Source organism: Mesocricetus auratus, unplaced genomic scaffold, assembly GCF_017639785.1.
Source record: "Mesocricetus auratus isolate SY011 unplaced genomic scaffold, BCM_Maur_2.0 Super-Scaffold_100676, whole genome shotgun sequence".
Lineage (NCBI taxonomy): Eukaryota > Metazoa > Chordata > Mammalia > Rodentia > Cricetidae > Mesocricetus > Mesocricetus auratus.
Genome location: NW_024429266.1, coordinates 90,946,162 through 90,969,032, shown reverse-complemented (window position 1 = coordinate 90,969,032; position 22,871 = coordinate 90,946,162). Strand labels below are relative to the sequence as shown.

General features: G+C 46.7%; 1 protein-coding gene across 2 annotated transcripts in view; it reads right to left on the bottom strand.

The window, feature by feature from the left end:
* Positions 1-22,871, bottom strand: part of Ppp1r21 (protein phosphatase 1 regulatory subunit 21) — a 61,736-nt gene that overhangs the window by 5,789 nt on the left and 33,076 nt on the right. For both annotated transcript variants that reach the window (XM_005077280.4, XM_021231326.2), the window contains 8 exons: positions 21,040-21,167; positions 17,710-17,862; positions 15,257-15,349; positions 13,659-13,901; positions 6,310-6,342; positions 4,113-4,229; positions 1,736-1,834; positions 313-441 (listed from right to left, as the gene is read on the bottom strand). In XM_005077280.4, coding sequence (XP_005077337.1) covers positions 313-441; positions 1,736-1,834; positions 4,113-4,229; positions 6,310-6,342; positions 13,659-13,901; positions 15,257-15,349; positions 17,710-17,862; positions 21,040-21,167 — 995 coding nt within the window. The remainder of the gene's footprint in view (positions 1-312; positions 442-1,735; positions 1,835-4,112; positions 4,230-6,309; positions 6,343-13,658; positions 13,902-15,256; positions 15,350-17,709; positions 17,863-21,039; positions 21,168-22,871) is intronic.

Sequence of the window (22,871 nt, the reverse complement as noted above, 5' to 3'; positions counted from 1 at the left end):
CTGAACACCCCACGTCCTCACACACTGAACACCCCACGTCACACACTGAACACCCCACGTCACACACTGAACACCCCACGTCCTCACACACTGAACACCCCACGTCACACACTGAACACCCCACGTCCTCACACACTGAACACCCCACGTCACACACTGAGCACCCCGTGTCCTCACACACTGAACACCCCACGTCACACACTGAACACCCCACGTCCTCACACACTGAACACCCCACGTCACACACTGAGCACCCCGTGTCCTCACACACTGAACACCCCCATGTGCACTGCGCCCTCACCCCACACACACCTTACTGGACATCTTCAGCGTGTCAATCTCTTCCCTCTGTTTGGACAGGGTCTCGTTCATGCTGCACAGGTGGTCACTCATCATGCTTAACTGGTCCTCGTAGCTCCTCTTGGTGGTCGTCAGCTCGTCCTGCAGAGCAGGGGCAGAGAGGCCTGTCAAAGACACTCCTTGCTTACAAGCATCTGGAAACCTATCACGATGGCCTAGCTCATCGGTGAACACAAAGTTAACGCACAAAGTGAAAAGAAATGGGCGGAATGTGTCAGCCTTCCAAGACCGTGTTCCTAACGTATTTGTGAAAACGTAAGGGCTGGAGCGCTCTCTAGTCAGTGGCGTGTTTGCTTTGCAAACAGGAGGTGTCCCTAGCACCCACATAAAGAGAAGCTGGGCCGGGCGGTGCACTAGGAATTGCAGCACTGGGGGAGGGAGACAGACCCTTACTTGGAAACTTTGAGGCGCATGCTTGCTTACACAAATGTACCCGTGCATACGACACATAAGCATTCCCTCCTCGGCTGTGTACAGGACTGTCAAAAGCCTGAGGTGAACTGACATTCAAAGCACTCCTGGTTTTCAAAGGCCTTGAACAGACCCCAGAAGACACCTTCTCGCCTCTCGCCTCATGCTCTCCTCAGCCTCTCGAATGTCTCCTCAGTAATCTGAGAAGTTGAACTGAAACACAGACCGCTGTGTTCCCGGGTTTTCCTGTGTCTACCTCGTGCTGATATCAACAGGGGCTTCCTGAAAGGCGAGGTCTGAAAGTGGAATTTGATTTATATACATATTGAAGCAGGGTCTCTCTGTGTAGCCCTGGCTGTCCTGGAACTCACTCTGTAGACCAGGCTGGTCTAGAACTCAGAGAGCCACCTGCTTCTGCTTCCTGAGTGTTGGGATTAATGGCTGTGGAGCCCAGCAGTGAGGAAGGGGGAATGTTTGCAGCTGCACTCTTGGTTTATTTAGGTCGGTTTCTGAAACAAGACAGTAATGTGCACAGAACAGGCCTACAGGCAGTCTCGGTGTTTACACGGAAGAAGAGAAAGAATTATGGGAAGTGCAAATAAGCAAATGCAGACCATGGAAGAATTTGAAATGAACTTCAAATCAGAAACAAAGACAAGTGAAGAATGAGATTGTATAAAGTGTCCTGAAATTTTCTTGAGAACAAATGAGCAACTAGTGGAATTTTAGGCTGTCTGATTTTCATGAGCTCTGCCTACTTTAGTAAATGTTTTCAGTACATTCAGTACATTCAGAATGACCACTCTTCACTTGGTGTGAGGAATGTTACTTTCAGAAGAATCAGAAATCAATCGATTTGAAAAAGCTGTTTAAAGCCAGAGATCACCACTTGCCAAGGGAAGGCTGGCTTTGCTGCCCTCCCGACCGTCAATGAAAAGACATTAGGTCACATCCAGGAGCTCACCTGAAGCCTGCTGCTGTTCTGACTGGCCAGCTTCATCTCCTCTGTCAGCGACTCCTTACACTTCTCCGCCAGGGCTAGTCTCTTGGACAACGCTCGGCACTGTATAATCAAAACATCCAACTTTACCCTGGGAAGGTTAGTAGGTTACCGTCACCAAAGCCAAAGCCCATCATTCATTCACTCACTCACTCACTTATTCACCCCCAAACTCTCTGCTGAATACTCTGATGGAGGACAAGGATGGAAGATAAGGCCCCCACCCTCTTGTTTTGATGATGTAAAAAGGCCAGCAGCCCAAGCTCATCAGTGTTCTCTTAGCATGTAAGAAGTCTCCATTTACACATGATCCATTGATACCCCTGACGGATGGAGGACACTGGTTCCCTCAAAAGCAACCACAGGCTGCCTGCCGACCATGGGCCCTACCTAAGATACTTGCTTTGGGTTTGAAGTTCTTCACTAGAGACCCCAATGCTGAAGCCACCACATCTTTATAATTCCACCCAAAGACTCACGCTGTCTGTAGGGGGAAGGCAAATGTTTTCTCTGGTTTCACTAAACCCAGATGATGCAAGACAGAGCAGATGAGAAGAAAAAAAGGAAATTTTACTTCACATTATTGCTCAGGCAAGGAGGATTTGAAGACACACATTTGAATGCTGTGTGGACATCAGGATCTCCAACTGCCCTTTCCAGTAAAGTCACAGAGGGGAGGCACTACTTCCTGTTTATAGAGGAGAACAAACTAGGACAATCTAAAAATTCTTGCATCATAATTGTACTGAAAACATTTACTAAAGTAGGCAGAGCTCATGAAAATCAGACAGCCTAAAATTCCCCTAGTTGCTCATTTGTTCTCAAGAAAATTTCAGGACACTTTGTACAATCTCATCAGCCTCTTCCCTCTGTGCTCAGCACTGACCCTGACCACGAGGGAGAAAGCAAGGAAGGCACGGTCCACAGAGACGACAGTCACATTTGGGACACGAACCCAGAGCAGACAGGGAACCAGACATGAAGGTGCCCATTGCACACACAGCTCAAGAAACAGCCTGTTTGTGACTGTGACAAGCAGTCACAGGTGACCAGCCAACGAAGGTGGTGCAGCAGCTCCCTACACACGGGAGACACAGGGTCCTTTCCACCTCTAGCCGCCTGTCAACCTCTTCATCTCGCAATGTGTGCCATCCCTCCCTTTAATAAACTGTGAACCAAAGACTTAAAGACCCTGCATGCACCCACCCAGCTTCCTTTCCTCCTCATTAATATTTGTACATATTTCATTCACTTCCCCTCAACTTTGTAAACTCCATGTATAGTGAATAGTGGGTTTTAATTATATGAACTATTGAGTAAAGGAAGAAGAAAAGGTGAAAAAAGATTTTATATATCTTATAAGTTAAATTAGGCAGCGTTTTTCATTTTCTCATTTAAAATCAGTCCTATAAGCTTCCCACTTGGAAACGGGCGCACGCTGGGCTGCACGCACGCTGGGCTGCAGAGATGGTTCTGCTGGCAAACTGCTTGCTGTGCGAGCATGGGGACCTAAGTCCCCAACAGCCGTGCAAAAAAGCCAGACATGGTGGCACTCGCCTGTAATTCCAGAGCTGCTGGGGCAGAGACAAGAGGAGCCTGGGATGTAGCCAGCCAGCCCATCTGACCAGTAGCTCTGGTTCAGTGCGAGGCTGTGTCTGAAAGAATTGGAGAATGATGGAGGAGTATCTGATGCTGACCTCTGGATTCCACGTACCCATGTGTGCACATGTACACCGCGCGCGCACACACACACACACACACACACACACACACACACACGCGCACGCGCGCGCACGCACGCACAGATACTGGGGAGAATTTAAAGATGGGCTGGCGAGATGGCTCAAGGGATAAAGGTGCCATCAAGCCTAATGACCTGAGTTTGATCCCTGGAACCCACATGGAAGAGAACCAACTATAAGCTGTCTCTCGTGTCTACATGTGCTGGCCCTCCCACACAGACACAGTAAGTAATGTGAAACCAGAAAAGGTCACGTGCATTTACTTTTCACTTTGCACATGTGAAAATCCCTTCACCTACGAGTGTCCTCTACCAGGAACACAAGTAATCTCTGCTAATCCTCCAAAACTCACAAGACGGGGCCACAGAAAGGCTGCCCACGCCTGCCATCTCTCTTGCAGGAACTTGGAAATGACGTGTGAAGTCTCACACTTACTGAAATGAAGATGCTGGCGTGGTACACAGACTAAGCACCATGACACAACTGACTCAGACACACATGCACAGAACGTGGTGACGTGCCCCCCTCCAGCAGACAGAACAGAACGTGACCCAACGTGAAGGGTCAGGGAGAAGTGGGGTCGTGTCACCTCCACTCACCTCGGCGTAGAAGTGCACTGACTTACTGTCAGCCAGCTGCAGCTGAGACGTGAGCTCCGCTATCCTGGCCATGTAGTGATTCTTAATTAGGTCCTCACGCGACTCCACATCTGGGACCTAGGCAGAACACCGACCAGAGATGCCAGTGAGAAGGGCAGTTCTAGCAAAGGAAACAAAGACCACACCTACACCTCTTCCCTGGAAGCTCACAGGAGACAGCTCCCTGTCCCCTCCAAGGAATGCCAGGCGTGGCAGGAGAACAGCCCAGCTTTCCTTATCCAGCATCTGCTGGCCTGTGTCTGGGAGCTCCCCAGAAGAGAAGTGCTCCAGAGTGAAGTACTGGGGAGCCTCATTGCCATGCCCTTCTGGCCAGCATGTTTTCCATTCATCTGTTCACTCATTCTTGTCTTGTCTTGTTTTGTTTTTGAAGTAGAGTGCAGCCAAGCATCCGCGGCCAAACACAAATGCATAATCCTCCTGCATCAACCCCCTCGTGCTTAGATTATTGGTTTGAGCCATCATACACAGTTCTCACCAGCTTTTATCAGCCATAAACCTAACTTTCACAATCCCCATTTTTCTGACTAGCAAGGTCTCTTTAATTGAAAGGGGGCAGAGAATGGGGGAATATTAATTGGAATCCCTGGTTTTTATTGACATATAGCATATATATATACAGTACTGGGTATCAGTTCATAAGTATATATACATTTTATAGTCCCCCAAACTTCCTGTCTTCTCCCTCCTTCCATGAGTCCCCATCATTCTAGATAGTCACATATGTGCTTTTCTGTATCTATATAAAATCTAGGACCACAAATGGGCTCTTTCTGAGCCTGACTAGGTCTATGTCATATGACAATCTCTAGTTATATCCATTTTCTTGCAAACATATCATTCGTTATGGCTTCATAAAATTCCATTATGTAAATATACCATGTTTTTTTGCCATTTCTCTGCTGATGGACACCTAGGTTGATCTCATGATTTGGCTACTCCGAACAATGCTGAAATAAGCATCTAGTGTAAATACCTCTGTATTATATTGACTCTAAATTTAGAACATCGTTTTCTTCACCCTTAAATTCTCTTCAGGAAAATGCAGTGCTCATAAACATACTAATAAATTAAACAAAATTGAGACCTTTGTTCCAGATTGCTCCAGACTGGTATTTTTTCCTGGTTACACTACCAATGACTCATAATTGAGTCAAATTTAAAAACTCATGAAGCTCAGTATTACCTTTGAAATAAGTAAGAAAATGACAGAAGGTTGGGGAATATTTTAAGGTGTGTGACTTTTGGTTATGCTGCATTTGTTTAACTCTGTGAACCTGTGTTTCTTTGCCTGTCTATAACACCCAATGTTCTAATAAAGAGCTGAACAGCCAGTAGCAAGGCAGGAGAGACAAACAGGAGGGGCTGGCAGGCAGAGAGGAGAAATATGAGGAGAAATCTGGGAGAAAAGGGATCTGGGAATGAGAGAGGAAGGAGGAGGACTTCAGGGGCCGGCCGGCCGGCCAGCCAGCCAGCCACCCAGCTACACAGCCAGACACTGAGTAAGAAGGAAAGAAAAGGTATACAGGAATAGAGAAGGTTAAAAGCCCCAAGCCAAAGATGGATGGGATAATTTAAGTTAAGAAAAGCTGGCAAGAAACAAGCCAAGCTAAGGCCGGGCATTCATAACTAAGAATAAACCTCCATGTGTGACTAGTTTGGGAGCTGGGTGGTGGGCGCCCCAAAGCCAAAAGAGTAAAACGTTGCACAGCAGAATCTACAAGCCTCCTAGGACCATCACAGCTGCACTAAGTGATGGACTCTGGCTTCTTTAGTTTTCATCTACTGGTCACCTGCAGAACCTATCTCCAAGTATTTCAAAATTCAAATGTATGAGCCGATGTGACAAGTCACACCAGATCTGGGCTCACTCCCAGCAAGCACACACAGAGGTCTGAGAAATCTTCTGTCACACTGTGGAAGCTGGCCACTGAACAGGCGCTTGCTAAACCAGGCTCTAAATCACCCTCTACTGAGGACGGCGGGGAAGAGCGGCCAAAGCACCACGGAAGCACCAACAAGAGAAGGACGCTCACTTCCCTTGTAGGAATCACCAGACATACACACAGAGAGCCTACAGGACTCTGTTCACAACAGGTGTCACACACGCACCAGTAACATGATGTTACGTGCACATTACCTCACTGTCTGGCATCCTGGTTAAAATTCCAATCTAGAAGATAAAGAAAAGACACCGTTAGAACAGAAGATCTACATTTCAGACACAAGAAGTTAACAGCCCAGAGTGCATTCTCTTCTTGGTCTGCGCTGGGCCACAGACCACTGGTAACGCAGGCCAGACTGCTGTGGATGCGTATGACTTCTGCCATGAGACACGATGGTGGCCACTGCCAAACGCTTTACTGAAATGCTGATTCACCCAGTAAACTATCCAGGGGGAGCAGGAGGGTGATCAACTTTCATCCAATCACATCATTTCCAAAAGCAGTCACATGGACAGTCCGATGGAGACCACACTCATCGGTCTGATGGAGACCATGATCATCGGTCTGATGGAGACCATGATCATCAAACATGCTGGACAGAACACAGAAACAAGCACTTTGTGTAAAAAAACTCAAAAGGAAGAAGCACACTTTACATATGTCATCAAAACATCAATAAACATTAGTTTGAGACTTCAAAAAATATGTATAATTTTAGATGAATTACAGTACAACTCCATTTTTCTCAAGTTTGCTTTTATAGATTAAGACTAAACAGGACAGGGGGAAGATCAGTGGCAGAGAGCTCATCTCTTATGCACAGGCCCTAGGTTCAATTCTGAACACCACCACCATCCCTTAAAAAATAAAAACGATGTCAAAAACAGGAATGATTGCACAATTCGAGTTACTGTCCAAGGTGGCAAGGTGGGCGGAGGACATAAGGACTTAGGAAAACTACTGGAGACTTTTTCTCAATGGGTTCTGCTAATCAGGGATGACCTCCAGGGGGCAGTGGGCATAGATTCTCAACCACCCTCAAGTGTATCATCCTATACTCCCAAGCCTCGTCCCACTATCTTTTTGGAGATAGCTTCCCTCTATAACCAAGGCTGGTCATGACATCACAGCAGCCATCCCAGCTCAGGCAGCCAGGTGCTGGGATAACAAGTGTGCCCTGTGTCCGGCTCTCAACAGTAGGACTCCAGGACCTGGGTGCTATGAGTTCATGGACATTCCACCTATCTAGCAACAAGAGAGTCTTCCGTAAGAATTTCTGGTTACAGAAGAGCTGCAATTTTCTCCTCAGTGAAGCAAGAGTAGCAATGTGTCTATGTCTATTCCCCTTTACTTCCCCTGCTCCTTACTCCCAGGTTTGAAACTGTGGAACCACACAGTCCCTCAAAGGGATGAACTATAAATGGAAGGAATATTCCAACCTGTTCTTTTCAATATTTTCTCATGTTCTACTAAGAAGAGAACAAACCAATACAATCTTGTTACAACATATTTGGCAGGGTTGGGGATTTAGCTCAGGGGTTGAGCGCTTGCTACAAAGTACAAGGCCCTGGGTTCGGCCCTCAGCTCTGGGGAAAAAAAAAAAGACAAAAAAAACATACTTGGCAATGAAGATCAACAAACTTGTAATATTCATGTCTTCTGGTTCGGTAGTTCTTTCTTAAGACTTATTACTTTTAATTATGTCCATACATGTACATCTGTGCGTGAGTATGTGCACCATGAGTTCAGTGCCCCTGAAGTTTAGATGAGGGCGTCAGATCCCTCAGAGATGGAGTTACAGGAGGCTGTGAACTGCCAGACCTGGGCACAGGGAACAAATTCAGGTCTCCCATAAGAGCCGGACCTTTTGAGAGCTGCTGAGCCATGTCTCCAGTCATATTCAGTAATTCCTACCCTAACCCAAGAGTGTACCCCAAGGAAATCACCTAATATGCAGAGAGAACCTTGCATAAAAATGAGATGACAGTTAAGACAGTGAAAGATAGAACCTATGCTCAACCACAGGGAAGCTAAGATGTGTTAGCTATGGAATACTGTGGAGTCCGTGTCTACAGGGTTAGATGTGGAATACTTTGGAATCTGTGTCTACAGGGTTAGATGTGGAATACTGTGGAGTCCGTGTCTACAGGGTTAGATGTGAATACTGTGGAGTCCGTGTCTACAGGGTTAGGTGTGGATACTGTGGAGTCCGTGTCTACAGGGTTAGATGTGGAATACTTTGGAATCTGTGTCTACAGGGTTAGATGTGGATACTGTGGAGTCCGTGTCTACAGGGTTAGATGTGGATACTGTGGAGTCCGTGTCTACAGGGTTAGGTGTGGATACTGTGGAGTCCGTGTCTACAGGGTTAGATGTGGATACTGTGGAGTCCGTGTCTACAGGGTTAGATGTGGATACTGTGGAGTCCGTGTCTACAGGGTTAGATGTGGATACTGTGGAGTCCGTGTCTACAGGGTTAGATGTGGATACTGTGGAGTCCGTGTCTACAGGGTTAGATGTGGATACTGTGGAGTCCGTGTCTACAGGGTTAGGTGTGGATACTGTGGAGTCCGTGTCTACAGGGTTAGATGTGGATACTGTGGAGTCCGTGTCTACAGGGTTAGGCGTGGATACTGTGGAGTCCGTGTCTACAGGGTTAGGTGTGGATACTGTGGAGTCCGTGTCTACAGGGTTAGGCGTTGATACTGTGGAGTCCATGTCTACAGGGTTAGATGTGGATACTGTGGAGTCCGTGTCTACAGGGTTAGGTGTGGATACTGTGGAGTAAATTTCTAGAGTCTCTGATAACACAATATGCATTAACTTTATGCTGCAGCCTAAATTTTTATCAATCAGATATAAAGTTTTGTAGAAAAAAATTTAATAGTAATATTTATTCAGGATAATGCCACTGATTTTCTTTTTTAGTCTCCTGTTATTTTTAGTTACCTCTAATGTACATGGATAATTTTTATATCTAACATGATTTAGATATAAAAGTCCACTAATTTAAGTAGTGTTTTTAATTAAACAAAATGTAAATGTTTGTATTACTCTGCATTTTTTCTTTCTTGAGATTATTATCTTTTTTACAATAATGAACCCGTGGCTATGTGGTTGAATTCAGTGCTGGATAGTTTAATGAAAATAATTAACATTTGGCCTCTGAAACACTACAGGGCTTCAAGCAGTCAATTTATATCTGGTATTGCTTATTTGGCCTCAAAGTGACCTCTCGGACTGAAGGCTGTGTCCCTTTAAATCAATTGACTCTGAGCAAGGCAGGCTTGCTTCTCTCCCCCAAGATAAAGGCAGTTCAAGGTGTGGTCACCACGGCCACAGCTACAGACTTAGTTCCCTGTGTCACCTAAGGGTGGGCAGAGGAGATCTAAAAAAGGCTGGTAAGCAGCAGCAGCAAAGCCAGCAAATGGTCTCTTCCCCTCGCTGTCGCCACGTGGGAGGCAGGGCCAGCCCCTGGGCAGGGATCTGCCGTGTGCAGCAGAGAGAGAAGCTTGTGGGCAGAGTCTTCTCGTCCTCGTCTCCTGCGTCAACTCCTGGTCAGATTTAAACCACTCATGTCACCCCTCCTGTGCCATCGTCCTCCACCGACTGACCTGCCCTGTGGCTTCACAACACTCCTGCAGGCCAGCGAGTGGACATTAGATCGAAGGCACCCGAGGGAGGGTGGATATTCCACTGTACACTATAGCGTGTGAACTAAGAGGAGGCACCAGCCTTTCTCTAACTTCGAGCATCAAAGACGGTATCTGAAATAGCAGTTCACGGGAAGTGCAGCTCCACTACGTTGAAATTCCAATTCGAGTTAAGTTTGAGAGTCAAAGAGCAGGAAAGAGCAGCTGGTGAGAGGAGGTGGCACCATGTCATGAGTAAGAAGACACCAGGCTAAATAACCGTCTCACAGACAGACGAGGCGAAACACAGAGCAGAGTATCAGAAGCAGAATTCGGTTTGGCTCACACAAGACAAATGAGCACGACTAAGCTAGAAAGGTCCCAAGGGCCTTGAATGGCAAACAAATGGGCTGACTTCTACAGACCACAGGAGCCGCTCAGCCCAGGAGCTGGAGTGTCCATTGCTAACTAGACTCCAGGAAACACACAGGCGGCACTTGTCGGGTGGTGGGGAAAGAGGCGTTCAAGGGGTGACGGGCAGGCACAGAAGACAAGGCTGCACACACTAACTGAACACCCTCCTTAAAGCGAGAGCAACTTCTGAATGCACCAGCCCCCAGTACAGTCGCCACTAAGGCCCAGTGCTGCCTGGTACCAGAGGATCTTCATGTGCCTGGGAATGCTCATTTACATGGGTAAAGTGTTCGCCATTACAGGGCTCAAGGAGAAAACAGGCCTCGGCTTTCAGCCACTGACATCACTGCCATGTAGACTAGTTTCCAACGCCACCTCCTCGGAAAGCCAAGCAGACACTGCACACAAGATCGAGAGTGGCCTCGGGTGAATTGTTTCTGTTTCCCTCATCTTCAACAGTAGAAAGGACAATGCCTCCAGTTTCACACCCCTACAATTCCACCAGAGGATGGACTGAGATAGTACACTGCCATGTTTGCAGATCCAGTTTGGCTATTTATTTCAGCAATCCCTGCTGCAACTAGGGGCGTGACCTCTGGGCCAGGCTGGCGTCATGGATACTTCCTGGCCACCAGCAGCTCTGCAGCCAGCACAAGTGTAAGTGAAAGGAAGGAATGGATGCATGGTGCAGGGCTAAGGGGGTGGAAGGATGTCAGACAGTAGAGAACAGTCAGACAGTGGGGAACAGTCAGACAGTGGGGAACAGTCAGACAGCAGGGAACAGTCAGACAGTAGGGAACAGTCAGACAGTGGGGAACAGTCAGACAATGGACAACAGTCAGACAGTAGGGAACAGTCAGGCAGTGGAGAACAGTCAAGACAGTAGGGAACAGTCAGACAGTGGGGAACAGTCAGACAGTGGGGAACAGTCAGAGAGTGGAGAACAGTCAGGCAGTGGAGAACAGTCAAGACAGTAGGGAACAGTCAGACAGTGGGGAACAGTCGGACAGTGGGGAACAGTCAGACAGTGGGGAACAGTCAGAGAGTGGAGAACAGTCAGGCAGTGGAGAACAGTCAAGACAGTAGGGAACAGTCAGACAGTGGGGAACAGTTGGACAGTGGGGAACAGTCAGACAGTGGGGAAAAGTCAGACAGCAGGGAACAGTGGGGAACAGTTGGACAATGGAGAACAGTCAGACAGTAGGGAACAGTCAGACAGTGGGGAACAGTCAGACAGCGGAGAACAGTCAGAGAGTGGAGAACAGTCAGAGAGTGGAGAACAGTCAGACAATAGGGAACAGTCGGACAGTGGGGAACAGTCGGACAATGGAGAACAGTCACACAGTAGGGAACAGTCAGACACTAGAGAACAGTCAGAGAGTGGAGGACAGTCAGGCAGTGGGGAACAGTCAGACAGTAGAGAACAGTCTGACAGTAGGGAACAGTCTGACAGTGGAGAACAGAACAGTCTGACAGTGAGGAACAGTCAGACAGTAGAGAACAGCCTGAGAGTGGGGAACAGTCAGGCAGTGGAGAACAGTCAGAGAGTGGAGAACAGTCAGACAGTGGGGAACAGTCAGACAATGGAGAACAGAACAGTCAGACAGTGGAGAACAGTCAGACAGTGGAGAATAGTCTGATGGTAGGGAACAGTCAGAGAGTGGAGAACAGTCAGGCAGTGGAGAACAGTCAGACAATGGAGAACAGTCAGACAGTAGAGAACAGTCTGATGGTAGGGAACACTCTGACAGTGGGGAACAGTCAGACAGTGGGGAACAGTCTGACAGGGCAGAACAGCCTGACAATGAAGAACAGTCTGGAGACAGTGTGACCCATTGATGAGGCTGACTCTGGAAGTGGTTCCTTCAGTAACTCACAGGTGACTTGGACTGCCGCGCTGTCTAATAGTTCTTGGCCAGATTTTAAATCCTGGTGTTTGTTGGATGTCTCATCCATATATCTGCTATTTAGTTCAGTAAAATCACACTAGCTACCTTTGCTTTACCATTTTATATGCCTGCATTTTTTTCTGAACAATCTAAAAGAAAGATACAGGACCAGCAAGATGGCTCAGTGGGTAAAGGTACTTGGCACCAGTCCCACATGGTAGAAGGTGAGAACCTCCATCTATGACTTCTACCACTGCCTCTGAACACTTCCTCATAAATAAAATATAATAAAAAGTAGGCCACTGACGCTATCTTATCCTAAATATTGACATTTATCTAAAACATCTGAAGCTGGGTCTCTAAAGCAGAGGTTCCCAACCTGTGGATCACAACCCCTTTGGGGGTTGCATATCAGATATCCTGCATATCAGATATTTATATCACAATTCATAACAGTAGCAAAATTGCAGTTATGAAGTAGCAATGGAATAATTGTATGGCTGGGGGTCACCACGACATGAGGCACTGTATTAAAGGGTCCCAGCATTAGGAAGGTTGGGAACCACGGCTCTAATGCTTACAGCACCATAACCACACCTAAAAAGACAAGTCCTCTGGGGTCTGGACACTGCTGAGACAGAGAGGCCTGTGGGTGTCTTGGGAATAAAAGCGGCCTGTACACCTGTCACGCATGCCCACCACTGGATGCAGGGAAATCTCAGACAACAGGAGAGTGGTGACATCAGTGAGCTAGCTGACACCTGTGTATGCAGCTGAGCACTGTATCTTTTGGAGGCACCACAGCTTCCCTCCTCTCCTCCTCTCCCCTCCTCCCCTGCTGTCCTCTCCCCTCCTCCCCTGCTGTCCTCTCCCCTCCTCCCCTGCTGTCCTCTCCCCTCCTCCCCTGCTCTCCTCTCCCCTCCTCCCCTGCTCTCCTCTCCCCTCCTCCCCTGCTCTTCTCTCCTCTCCTCCCCTGCATAGACTTCTCTGACTCTGACACCACCCCTCTCTGATTTCTTTTTCTTGACTTTCCTACTTTTTTTTAAACTTCAGGCAGAGTATTGTAACTAGAAACCTTTATAAAAATAATTGTGAATGCTGTAATGCCAAGAGAGCTGTTTCTTTACCTTCTAAATCTCAACAGTTAAAAGGAAGGCAGGGAACGTGAGACTGTCTACCCAGTGACCCCTGACAGAAAACCATGTGTCTGAGGTATTCTATGTCACACGAACATTCCGAACTCTGCACTTTCTGGGACACACTATTTAAAGCAGAGAAGCTGACATGTCACTCAGATGGGCTTGCTTATGTCTCTCTGAAATTCACACGTAATGGACGTAGGAGGAGGGCCCTCAGCACATGGTCTACTGGGCATTTACAAACAGAGACCCAGGAGGCCAGTTCACCACTTCTACACTTGTCAGCGTGACTGGAAAGACAGCCAACAGTGACCAGAAGCGCACGCTGGAGAGACACCTCCTCTCGGGTTTCCCAGCCTCCTGCTGCCTCTGCTGTTCTGTTTGCTGTAGGAACAGGAACGGAGCAGGTGGGTCTTCATCAGTCACCACTGAAATAAACTGTGGGCAAGGGCAAGCAGGAAGATCTCACCAGACTGGCGCTCTGCACAGGCTCTGACGGGACCTTGGCTGCAGCTTCCTCCTGGCAGGGAGCCGTGGACACAGTGGCATTTTCCTGGGCCAGCCCAAGCAGCTGTGCACTGCTTGTACTCCTCAGCCTGTCTGCCATCCGCTGGTTTTCTTTCTCCAGCTTCATTTTGGCTAACTGCGCTTCCAGCATCCAATGTTCTTTTTCCTGCTCCAGTTTCGAAATCTTTTCCAAACTCTGTTGAACCTAAAAAAGTGAAAGATTTTTCCACCTTAGAGAATGACAGGGACAGAACGCAGCGGGGGCTGTAAAAACAGCAAACTAGCACTGGGCACTGTTAAATGGGACACCGAAGGAATAATCCTAAGCTCAAGACGGCTCAGTCAGGAAGTGTGGGTCTCATGCCCAGAATTGGAGTTAACAAACAGCCTGCAAGTGGAACTGGACGTTTACACTCCAAGCTCTGTGGAGGTGCAGACAGGCGGCCCTGGGGCTCCCTGCAGCCTACATGGTGAGTTGCAGGCCAGTGAGAGCTCTCCCGGGGGTGGGGGAGTGGGGATGTGGAGATGTGGGCAGTGCCTGAGCAATGACAGCAGCTCAAGGCTCCTCTGGCCTCCACGGGCCCCCTGCGCAGTGAAAAAGCAGCTCAAAGGATGGAGAAGGCTATGAAAAGCATCCAACACAGTTGTGTTCACTGGGTACATGAAGAACCCTTTGTGAGTAGACGTGTTTCTGTGATACTCAAATCGTATGTAGAATTCCTGGAATGCAAGAAAAAAACGCGAAGGCAGAAAATAGCACACACACAGTCTTTAGAACTCTAGCTCCTAGTTACATGAGTGTGTTTACTTGTAAAAACTCTGGCATGCAGTAGTGATCTGTATACTTTTCTGTATGTTCTGCTCTTTAAAGAAAGTAATGTTGTGGGTTGGAGAACAGCCTCACCAGTCAGGAGCACTGGCTGCTCTTGCACAAGACCTGGGTTTGGCTCCCAGCACCCACATCAGGCGCCCATGGAGGCCAGAAGAGGATGTCAGATCCCCTGGGACCGGGGCTACAGACAGTTGTGAGCTGCTGCATGGGAGCTGGGAACCCAACCAGGCTCCTCTGGAAAAGCAGCCAGTGTTCTTGATGACTATGTCATTTTTTCAGTCCTCTAAGGAGTGTCCTCCTCAAATTAAAATGAGTCAGATATTAAAGTTATTTAAATAAATCTCTGACAAAGTCTAAACTGATATCAGTTTATCCCAATTTTTGAAAGAAATAGTGCCTTCTATGCAATCTACTTCCGAAAGATGGAAATGAGCGGTGAGTCTCCGCCCTCCCCTTTTACTGCCTCAGTATCGATCTCTGACACCAGTTTGCAGTCTGCTGCTCAGCAGCAACTATGACACTAGTTAAGCCAAGATGACCTCGTGTGTCAATGAGCTACACTTACAGTCTCGAGTCTCTGTAGGGCACAGTCAGGTCTTACACCTCACATGTGGACATTCTTCTTCTGCAGCCTTCTGGGTTACTCTTCACTCCATATACCTTAAAATCCACCCACCGGATTGAACACCGGCTTCTTACCAAACTCCATGATGCTCCCGGGGCCATACCTGCTGTGCGAGGCCTTCCCGACTCTCAGTGGAGCTGAGAAGCACCCGGCGGTTGGCCACTGCTTCCCCGTAAGGCACAGACTCTGCGAGGGGCTGGGGGGGAAAGTGCTGGAGTCATGAAAGGATCCCACACACAAAGTAAGAACGCTGAGTAGGGTGTGACATAAACCGAGACCCTAGCCCACACAGACCACTTCCTTTGTGACGTGTGGAAAGAAAACTGCATTTTCAAAAGGAGAACAAAGACGGGACTTTTGTCATAGCAACTGTCCACCTCTCCAACTCAAACTCTATGCACTTGCACCAAAACACGGGTGGAGGCAGGCCAGAAAACAGAGGCGGGAAAGCACATGGGAATCTGCCGTATGGACGCTGCTTCCAGCTCAGCCACAAAAGGAAGGCCTGCCAGTGGCGGGAGACCAGTCTGATGGTCAGAAAACGAGCTAGGTGCTTCTTCCACATGACAACCAGGACGGACTTGAGTTGAAATAAAGTCAGATGAGAAAACAAATCAGAGGAAAATATGGCTGCATGTTTCTTTAACCTTGGGAAAAGGGCCTTGCCCAAAAATGACCACCACGAAAGAAACAGATCTATTGGGGAAAAAAAGAAAAGAAAACAAAGACACAGACATACACACAGACACAGATTCTCTCTCTGTCTCTCTCTCTCTCTCTCTCTCACACACACACACACACACACACACACGCACACACTTGCACACACGCCAGGAAAAGACCTGCTAAGTGATACACAGGTCAACGCTTGCGGGATGGTGAACGGCTCGGTGGCAAAGGCACTGCTATCAGGCCTAATGACCTGCGTTGGACCCCAGGGACCCACGTGGTGGAGGGAAGGACTCGTCAGGCTGTCCTCAAAGTCCCACACACATGCATGGCGCAGGCACACTGCTCCCACCTGCTCCCATTCAAAATAAGCAACATTTTACATTTTCTATCATATAAAAAATACCACACCAAAATGGCAGAAATATTTTCTACATAAACACAATTGAAAGAGGCAGGGATGGATATGTTCTTGATACATTTTATATATGTGTAAGAAACTGTCAAAGAACAAATTTAAAATATTCTTTAAAATTCTTAATATACAGGGACCTCTTTCAATTCTAGCTAGGAATATTTATTTTAAAACAAACTTCAACAGAGCACAGTTAGAACAAGTAATAATCATGAAAAGCTACCCTACCTGACCAGTCAAAGTAGACATGCACATTAAACCAACAATAAGAAACTGCTCTCTAAGCCAAACACTGAGCTTATATATAAACAGATGTCAGTCCTGAGTGTAGTCTGGAACACTGAACTAGCAGAATAAAAAAAAAATTATTTTTCTAAACATAGTAAGGAAATGTGGTCACTAAAAAAAAAATCAGAAAATGCAATACCTTATTTTACCTTTATCTTACCACTCACATGGGGCTCTTCCCTTTGTTAGACTAAGTCTAAATTCAGAGACTAGGAAACCAAAAGGTATCTCCTGTTTGAATACATTTCTTTAGAAGCTTTCACCCTCCTAATGCACTGTGTATACCATACATGTTTATACATATAACACATGTATGATATGAAACATTATTAATGACTGCAGGCATGTGTCACTATCCCTACCTGACAGTTGTAATTCTAATGCCTCTCTAGGATTCCGTTCTATGAACGTGTAATGATTTAACCACTCCACTGCTGGTGAGTGTGTAGGCTGTTGTTATGTGTAGTGCTGAAAACAGTGAGTATAGTGTTCTAGGGTTTCAACTACAAAACCTATACAAACATTCTTAAAGTAGAACACTAATTTCAGGTTCAATTCAGGGGTAATCATAATTGATTGTATTCCTAGGCCCTTTGCACACTTATAAACATCTCTATAAATCTATGTACACTGTATAGAATTATTTGTCATTATTTCCTTAAGCCTAAGTTTCACTGTACAATTTGCTTTTTGCATTCAGAATGTTTTGGGGGATCTGTCTGTCCCTCTGTATGTGGTGCCCACTGTATTCCTGCTTGAGTGAAGCACAGAGCTTTACACTATGGATGTTTCGTGGTTCATTTAGGTTTCCTTTGATGGACAAGCGCTGAGAGGACAACTCTGATTTCTCACCATTGCAGTAGCGCTGCTGTAGTCCTTATAAACATCATTCAGGCACATGTGCAGACCAGAGCCACCGAGTTGGCATGGCTTATAGCTCTCCACTCCATCTCTTCTCAGGAGCAGCCCTAGCCACGTACAAGGCTATCTGGAGCCCCAGAGTTGCCTAACTGGTGTCTTTATGACAGATTCTCCGGAAGGGAACTGCTGATTGAAAGTCTGTGAATGATTACAGTGTTCCAAAAGAAAAGCAGAAAAGACACACTTGCGGTGGTGCACTACGCAACACAAGAAGAGCAAAGGTAAAGTAAGCACATAAACGGCCAGCAGCAGAGGCCACAAACCTTTCTCAAGGCCCGCATGTAGGCAGCAGCTTTCTTCTTGTACTGGAGCATGCACTCAGCTGACAGGGGACTAATGAATCCACTGGCTGTCTTGGGCCCATAGCTCAATGAGGCAATGAAGTAGTCCACGTTGTTGCTGAAGAAAGATGCAATCTAAACACAGCATGACAAGAAAACATTCTATTTTCCAACAGCGATCTAAAATAGCTACCTAATGGCTCTGCAGTGGTTTGAATGAGAACGGCCCCCGTAGGCTCACATGTATGAATGTTTGGTTCCTTTTTAGTGGAACTGTTTGGGAAGGATGAGGGGGTGTGGCCCTGTTGGGAAGTGTGAACTTGCTGGAGGAGGAGTATCACCAGGGGTGGACTTTGAGGTTTCAAAAGTCCGTGCCAGGCCCAGTCTCTGTCCACCCACAACGTTCAGATCAGATGTAAACTCTCAGCTACTGCTCCAGTACCACCAAGCTCCCCGCCATGATGATCATGGACTAACCCTCTGAAACTGTGAGCAAGGCCCCAGTTAAATGCTTCCTACGCTGCTATGGTGTTTCATCATAGAAATCGAACAGTAACTAAGACAAAGTCTCAGAGCAGTCTGAATGGAAATGAAATTTCAACACCTGCCCAAAGCCTGCACCTATTTATTTGAGACTGTCTTCACAATGTGTGACAGAAAGGAGACCCCAGTCAACACCAGGTGGCTTCAGACATGCCTGCTCCGTTTCCTTTCTATCCCTCTGCCAGGGACTGACTGACTTTCTTTTTTGAGACAGGCTCTCACTATGTAGCTTTGGTTGGCCTACAACTCGCTATGTAGACCAGGCTAGCCTTGCCCTCACAGAGATCCTCCTGCCTCTGTCCTCAAACCGCTGGGATTAAAGACATGTGCCATGGCCAGCTGTAGGTGTTTCTAATGAACTGTAACTTCTGTACGGATCTCAGGAGATCTTATGTTTGGATTTTTTAATGTTAATTTTGAATATCTCATATCCCAACAGAATAGATATGATATAATCATCTTAAATACATAATCTATCTAAACTTAGTTCTGTAAAATCTTGTTAACTATAAATAGAACCGACAACAGACTGAAAATGCAGATTCTAGTCATTCACAGATTTAGCATTTGTTTGGTCTATGTAACAGCTACGAAGAGCCAAATGATAATTTTGCTGAGCTATGAGTTTGAATTCTATAGTGCTATATGAAGTGGTCATATAAAGAAAATATCTGCCTTAATATCCTTGCTACAAAAACAAAAAGTTCTGAATACACTAGCAAGTGTTCTGTCTTAGTAAGTATGAGAAAGTGACGTTCTACCTTGACAAACAATGCTCAAAACTAAGCAATCAAGCTCTAATCATCCACAGGTTTTACTTTTTGTCAACTTTTTACAGTATCAAGTAAACCTCAAGATTAGGTACTATATGGCCCATGCGACTGAACATTCAGTCACAGTTTGGGAAGGTTGTGGGACCTTCAGGGTTTGGGGGTGTTGCTGGAGGAAGCAGCCCCCGGGGAGGGCCTCGTGGTAACAGCCTGCAGGTCCCTGCAGGTCCCCTGCCTCCTGACTGCAGATGTGATGTCCCAGCTCCACATGGCTCGCCGCCACAGATCCACCCTGCCTTCCCCACCATGGCAGACGTGTCACCTCAAACCATGAGCCAAATACAACAACAGACATTCCAAAGTGGAAACTCATGAGGCCTCGACCCTACACAAAGAGCTGGGACAACGGAGGAGTGCTCTGAGGGGGAGACAGATGGTCCTCCCAGGGAAGAGCATTCCAGCTGGCCACCCACCAAGTGGTCAGCCCTGAACACACACGCATGAGTAACCCTGTACAGACCGGGTGCTTCCTGGAGTAAGTACCCTGACACCACTGAGAGTGCGAGAGACCAGGTGTCACCGGTGGACTGAAGCCAGGGCAGTCCCGGAAAGCCTACACTCCCAAGTCCAGTTTGCATTCTCTGTTTTTACTCTAAAACCAGAGTGGGGCAGTGCTTACAGAATTATACACAGTTGCTAAGGACAACGACCATTGTTTCAGCTATCTCTCCAGGTCACTCTGTCCCGGGTAGCAAGTACAGGCAATGCTTTAAATAAATCGGTAAATCAGTATCTAAATAACTGGCCTTTTCTACCTTACTCTACTTCATGAGCAGGTTGGTTATACTTAGGGATATACATGCATGCAACAATAACTAATGAAAATGAGGCTATGAACGTGAGAGAGGGCAAAGAATGGTATATAAGAGGGCTTAGAGGGAGGAAAGGGAAGAGAGAAATGATGTCATTTATATTATAATCTCAAAAGAAATAATTAAAAAATAAATCTCTCCAACTAATTGCTTCTTGCAAGCTATTTGGTCACAGACAAGGAAACTGTCTAATACAGGGAGTGTCCAATAAAATCAGTGCTCAGGGCTGGGAGGATGGCTCAGGGGTGAAGGGGTTTCCTGCCAACCCTGATGACCTGAGTTCAACCGCCAGAGTCTAGAGAGTAGAAGGAAGTCTCATACACAAGCCGATCCCTGACCTTTCCAGGTAAGCTGGCCCTAGCATGAATGCTCCCTGCCAGATAAGAATAAGAAAGATAGTCATTATAAATTAGTACTCAAAAATCTTGGGCTACCAAGTGTGTGTGTGCGTGTGCGCATGTGCGTGCGCGCGTGCATATGTGTGTGCGTGCGTGCATGTGTGTGCGTGTGTGCATGTGTGTGTGCGCATGTGTGTGTGCGCATGTGTGTGCGCGCGCGCGCGTGTGTGTGTGTGTGTGCGTGCATGTGTGTGTGTGTGTGCCCGCGCGCGTGTGTGTGTATTTCTGTGCATCATGAAAGGCAGAAGAGAACTGTGTAAGGGAGGGAAGACACCCTGGGAGAAGAGGAGGAATAGGGAGAACGCAAACAAAGTACAATGAAACGTGTGTAAGAAATACCCTAATGAAACCCACTGCTTTGTATATAAAGTAAAAACATCGAAAAACACTTTGACAGTTTCAAGAAGCAGCAAGTGACCCACGGATTCACTACAATGCTGAACCGTCACTGCCAGTGCTTTAAATATTGTGTAGACATTGAGGGTGTGGGGAGTGTCAGGTAATGGTGAAGAAAAGTCAGACACTGTTTTAAAAAAGCAAAGACCCTAAGGTTTGGGGATGTCTGCCTAAGATGCACAGGGCCCTGGTTCTACCCGAGATTCCTCCCTGCCGCACACACACATGGGCCTTATACTCCACGCTCCATTTATGGATCGATTTTCTGGTCACTGTTTTCAAAGGAGCACATTAAAGAACAGGATTTAGGTTGGATCAGTCGAGCACAGTTACCTTCCCTGCTCCATTTGTTAGTGCCACTGCGGAGGACAGGACACAGTCATTCGTCGTCACCAGCTTCTGGGTGGCTGTTGGAAGCTCATGCTCTATGGCAGCCTTCTGACTGTAGTGTTTGGAAATGTCTATAAAAAGAAAGAAAAACAAGAGGAGATGCACACATTACTATTTGCATGCAGGGTATATGGAGCTAGCCAGCCTGCTCCATTCTCACAGCTAGACTTTCAGGTTTATTAAGTGCATTTGAAAACAGTGATCCCATGTATCAAGGCTGTGCTGCAACAGCAGGCGTGTGTGTGTGTGTGTGTGTGTGTGTGTGTGTGTGTGTGTGTGTGGACTCAAGCATGCCACAGCATGTATGTGGAGATCAGCTGACTGCCTGAAGAAGTAGTCAGTTCTCTCCTATCAGGAATCAAACTCCAGTGGTCAGACCTAGTGACAAACACTTTTACCCACTGAGTCATCTTGCTGGCCCTCAAATTCCACATAAAACACACATTTTGGGGACTGGAGAGATGGCTCAGTAGTTAAAAGTGCTGACTGCTCTTCCAGAGGACCCGGGTTCAATTCCCAGCACCCACATGGTGGCTATCAACCCCCTCACACAGCCATACATGCAGGCAAAACATCAATGCATATAATACACACACACACACACACACACACACACACACACACACACACATTCGATAACTCCTGTGGTGGTGTGAAGAAAATGGCCCCCAAAGGGAGTGGCATTATTAATAGGTATGGCCTTGATGGAGGCAGTGTGTCACTGTGGAGGTGGGCTTTGAGGTTTCTTGTTATGATCACGTCACACCCAATGTCTCCATTCACTTCCTGATGCCTGCAGATCAAGATGGAGGACTCTCAGCTCCTTCTCCAGCACTATGTCTGCCTGCTGCCACCATGCCATGATGACTAAACCTCTGAACTATAAGTGAGCCATCCAATTAAACATCTTCCTTTATAAGAGTTGCTGTGGTCATGGTGTCTCTTCACAGCAACAGAAGCCCTGACTAAGACAACTCCCATGCTGTCTTTTTACACTACCAACCTATCAACCAAACTACCTGGCTTTTCCTCCCTGTGTCCAAATTAGACCAAGCTGTTATTACTCATGGAAAAGCAGGAGGGTAGAGTTGCAACAAAAGGTGCCTTAAAAAAACACGGTTCCAGAGCCTGGAGAGATGGCTCAGAGGTTAAGAGCACTGGCTGCTCTTCCAGAGGACCTGAGTTCAATTCCCAGCAACCACATGGTGGCTCACAACCTACAAATAAATAAATAAATAAATAAAATAAATGAAAATAAATAAATAAATAAATCTTAAAAAACAAGGTTCTACCACGCATTGTGGTAAAGGCCTATAATTCCATACTCAGGTATAGAGTCACAAATGTTAAGCCAACTTAGGCTACAGGGTGAGATACTGACCAAAAAAAATGAAAAAAAAAAAAACCTAAACAACAACAAAAAGATGCTTCTGCTAATGCCTGTGAGTACGCACTCTGCGTTCTCATGACACAACAGTCTTCCAAGCTGGGTAGAAGACAGATTCAAACTGTACCCGAGCAGCCAGGGCCTACAGTCACTTTCCAGCATCCTTCATGTTTCCCACTTTTCTTTTTCATAACCATTCCCAAGAGCAGATACAAGTTTGAAAATGTCGTAATGAAACCATTATTTGGTACACAAAACTAAAAAAGAGAAACAAATAAAAAGAAAAGAAACAACATAGCACAGAGGGCCGGGGAGGCCCCAACTCTCCCACAATATCTCTTGGCTCTTTCAAACAAGAAAAATACAGGCTTCGTCCAGGACCACTCAC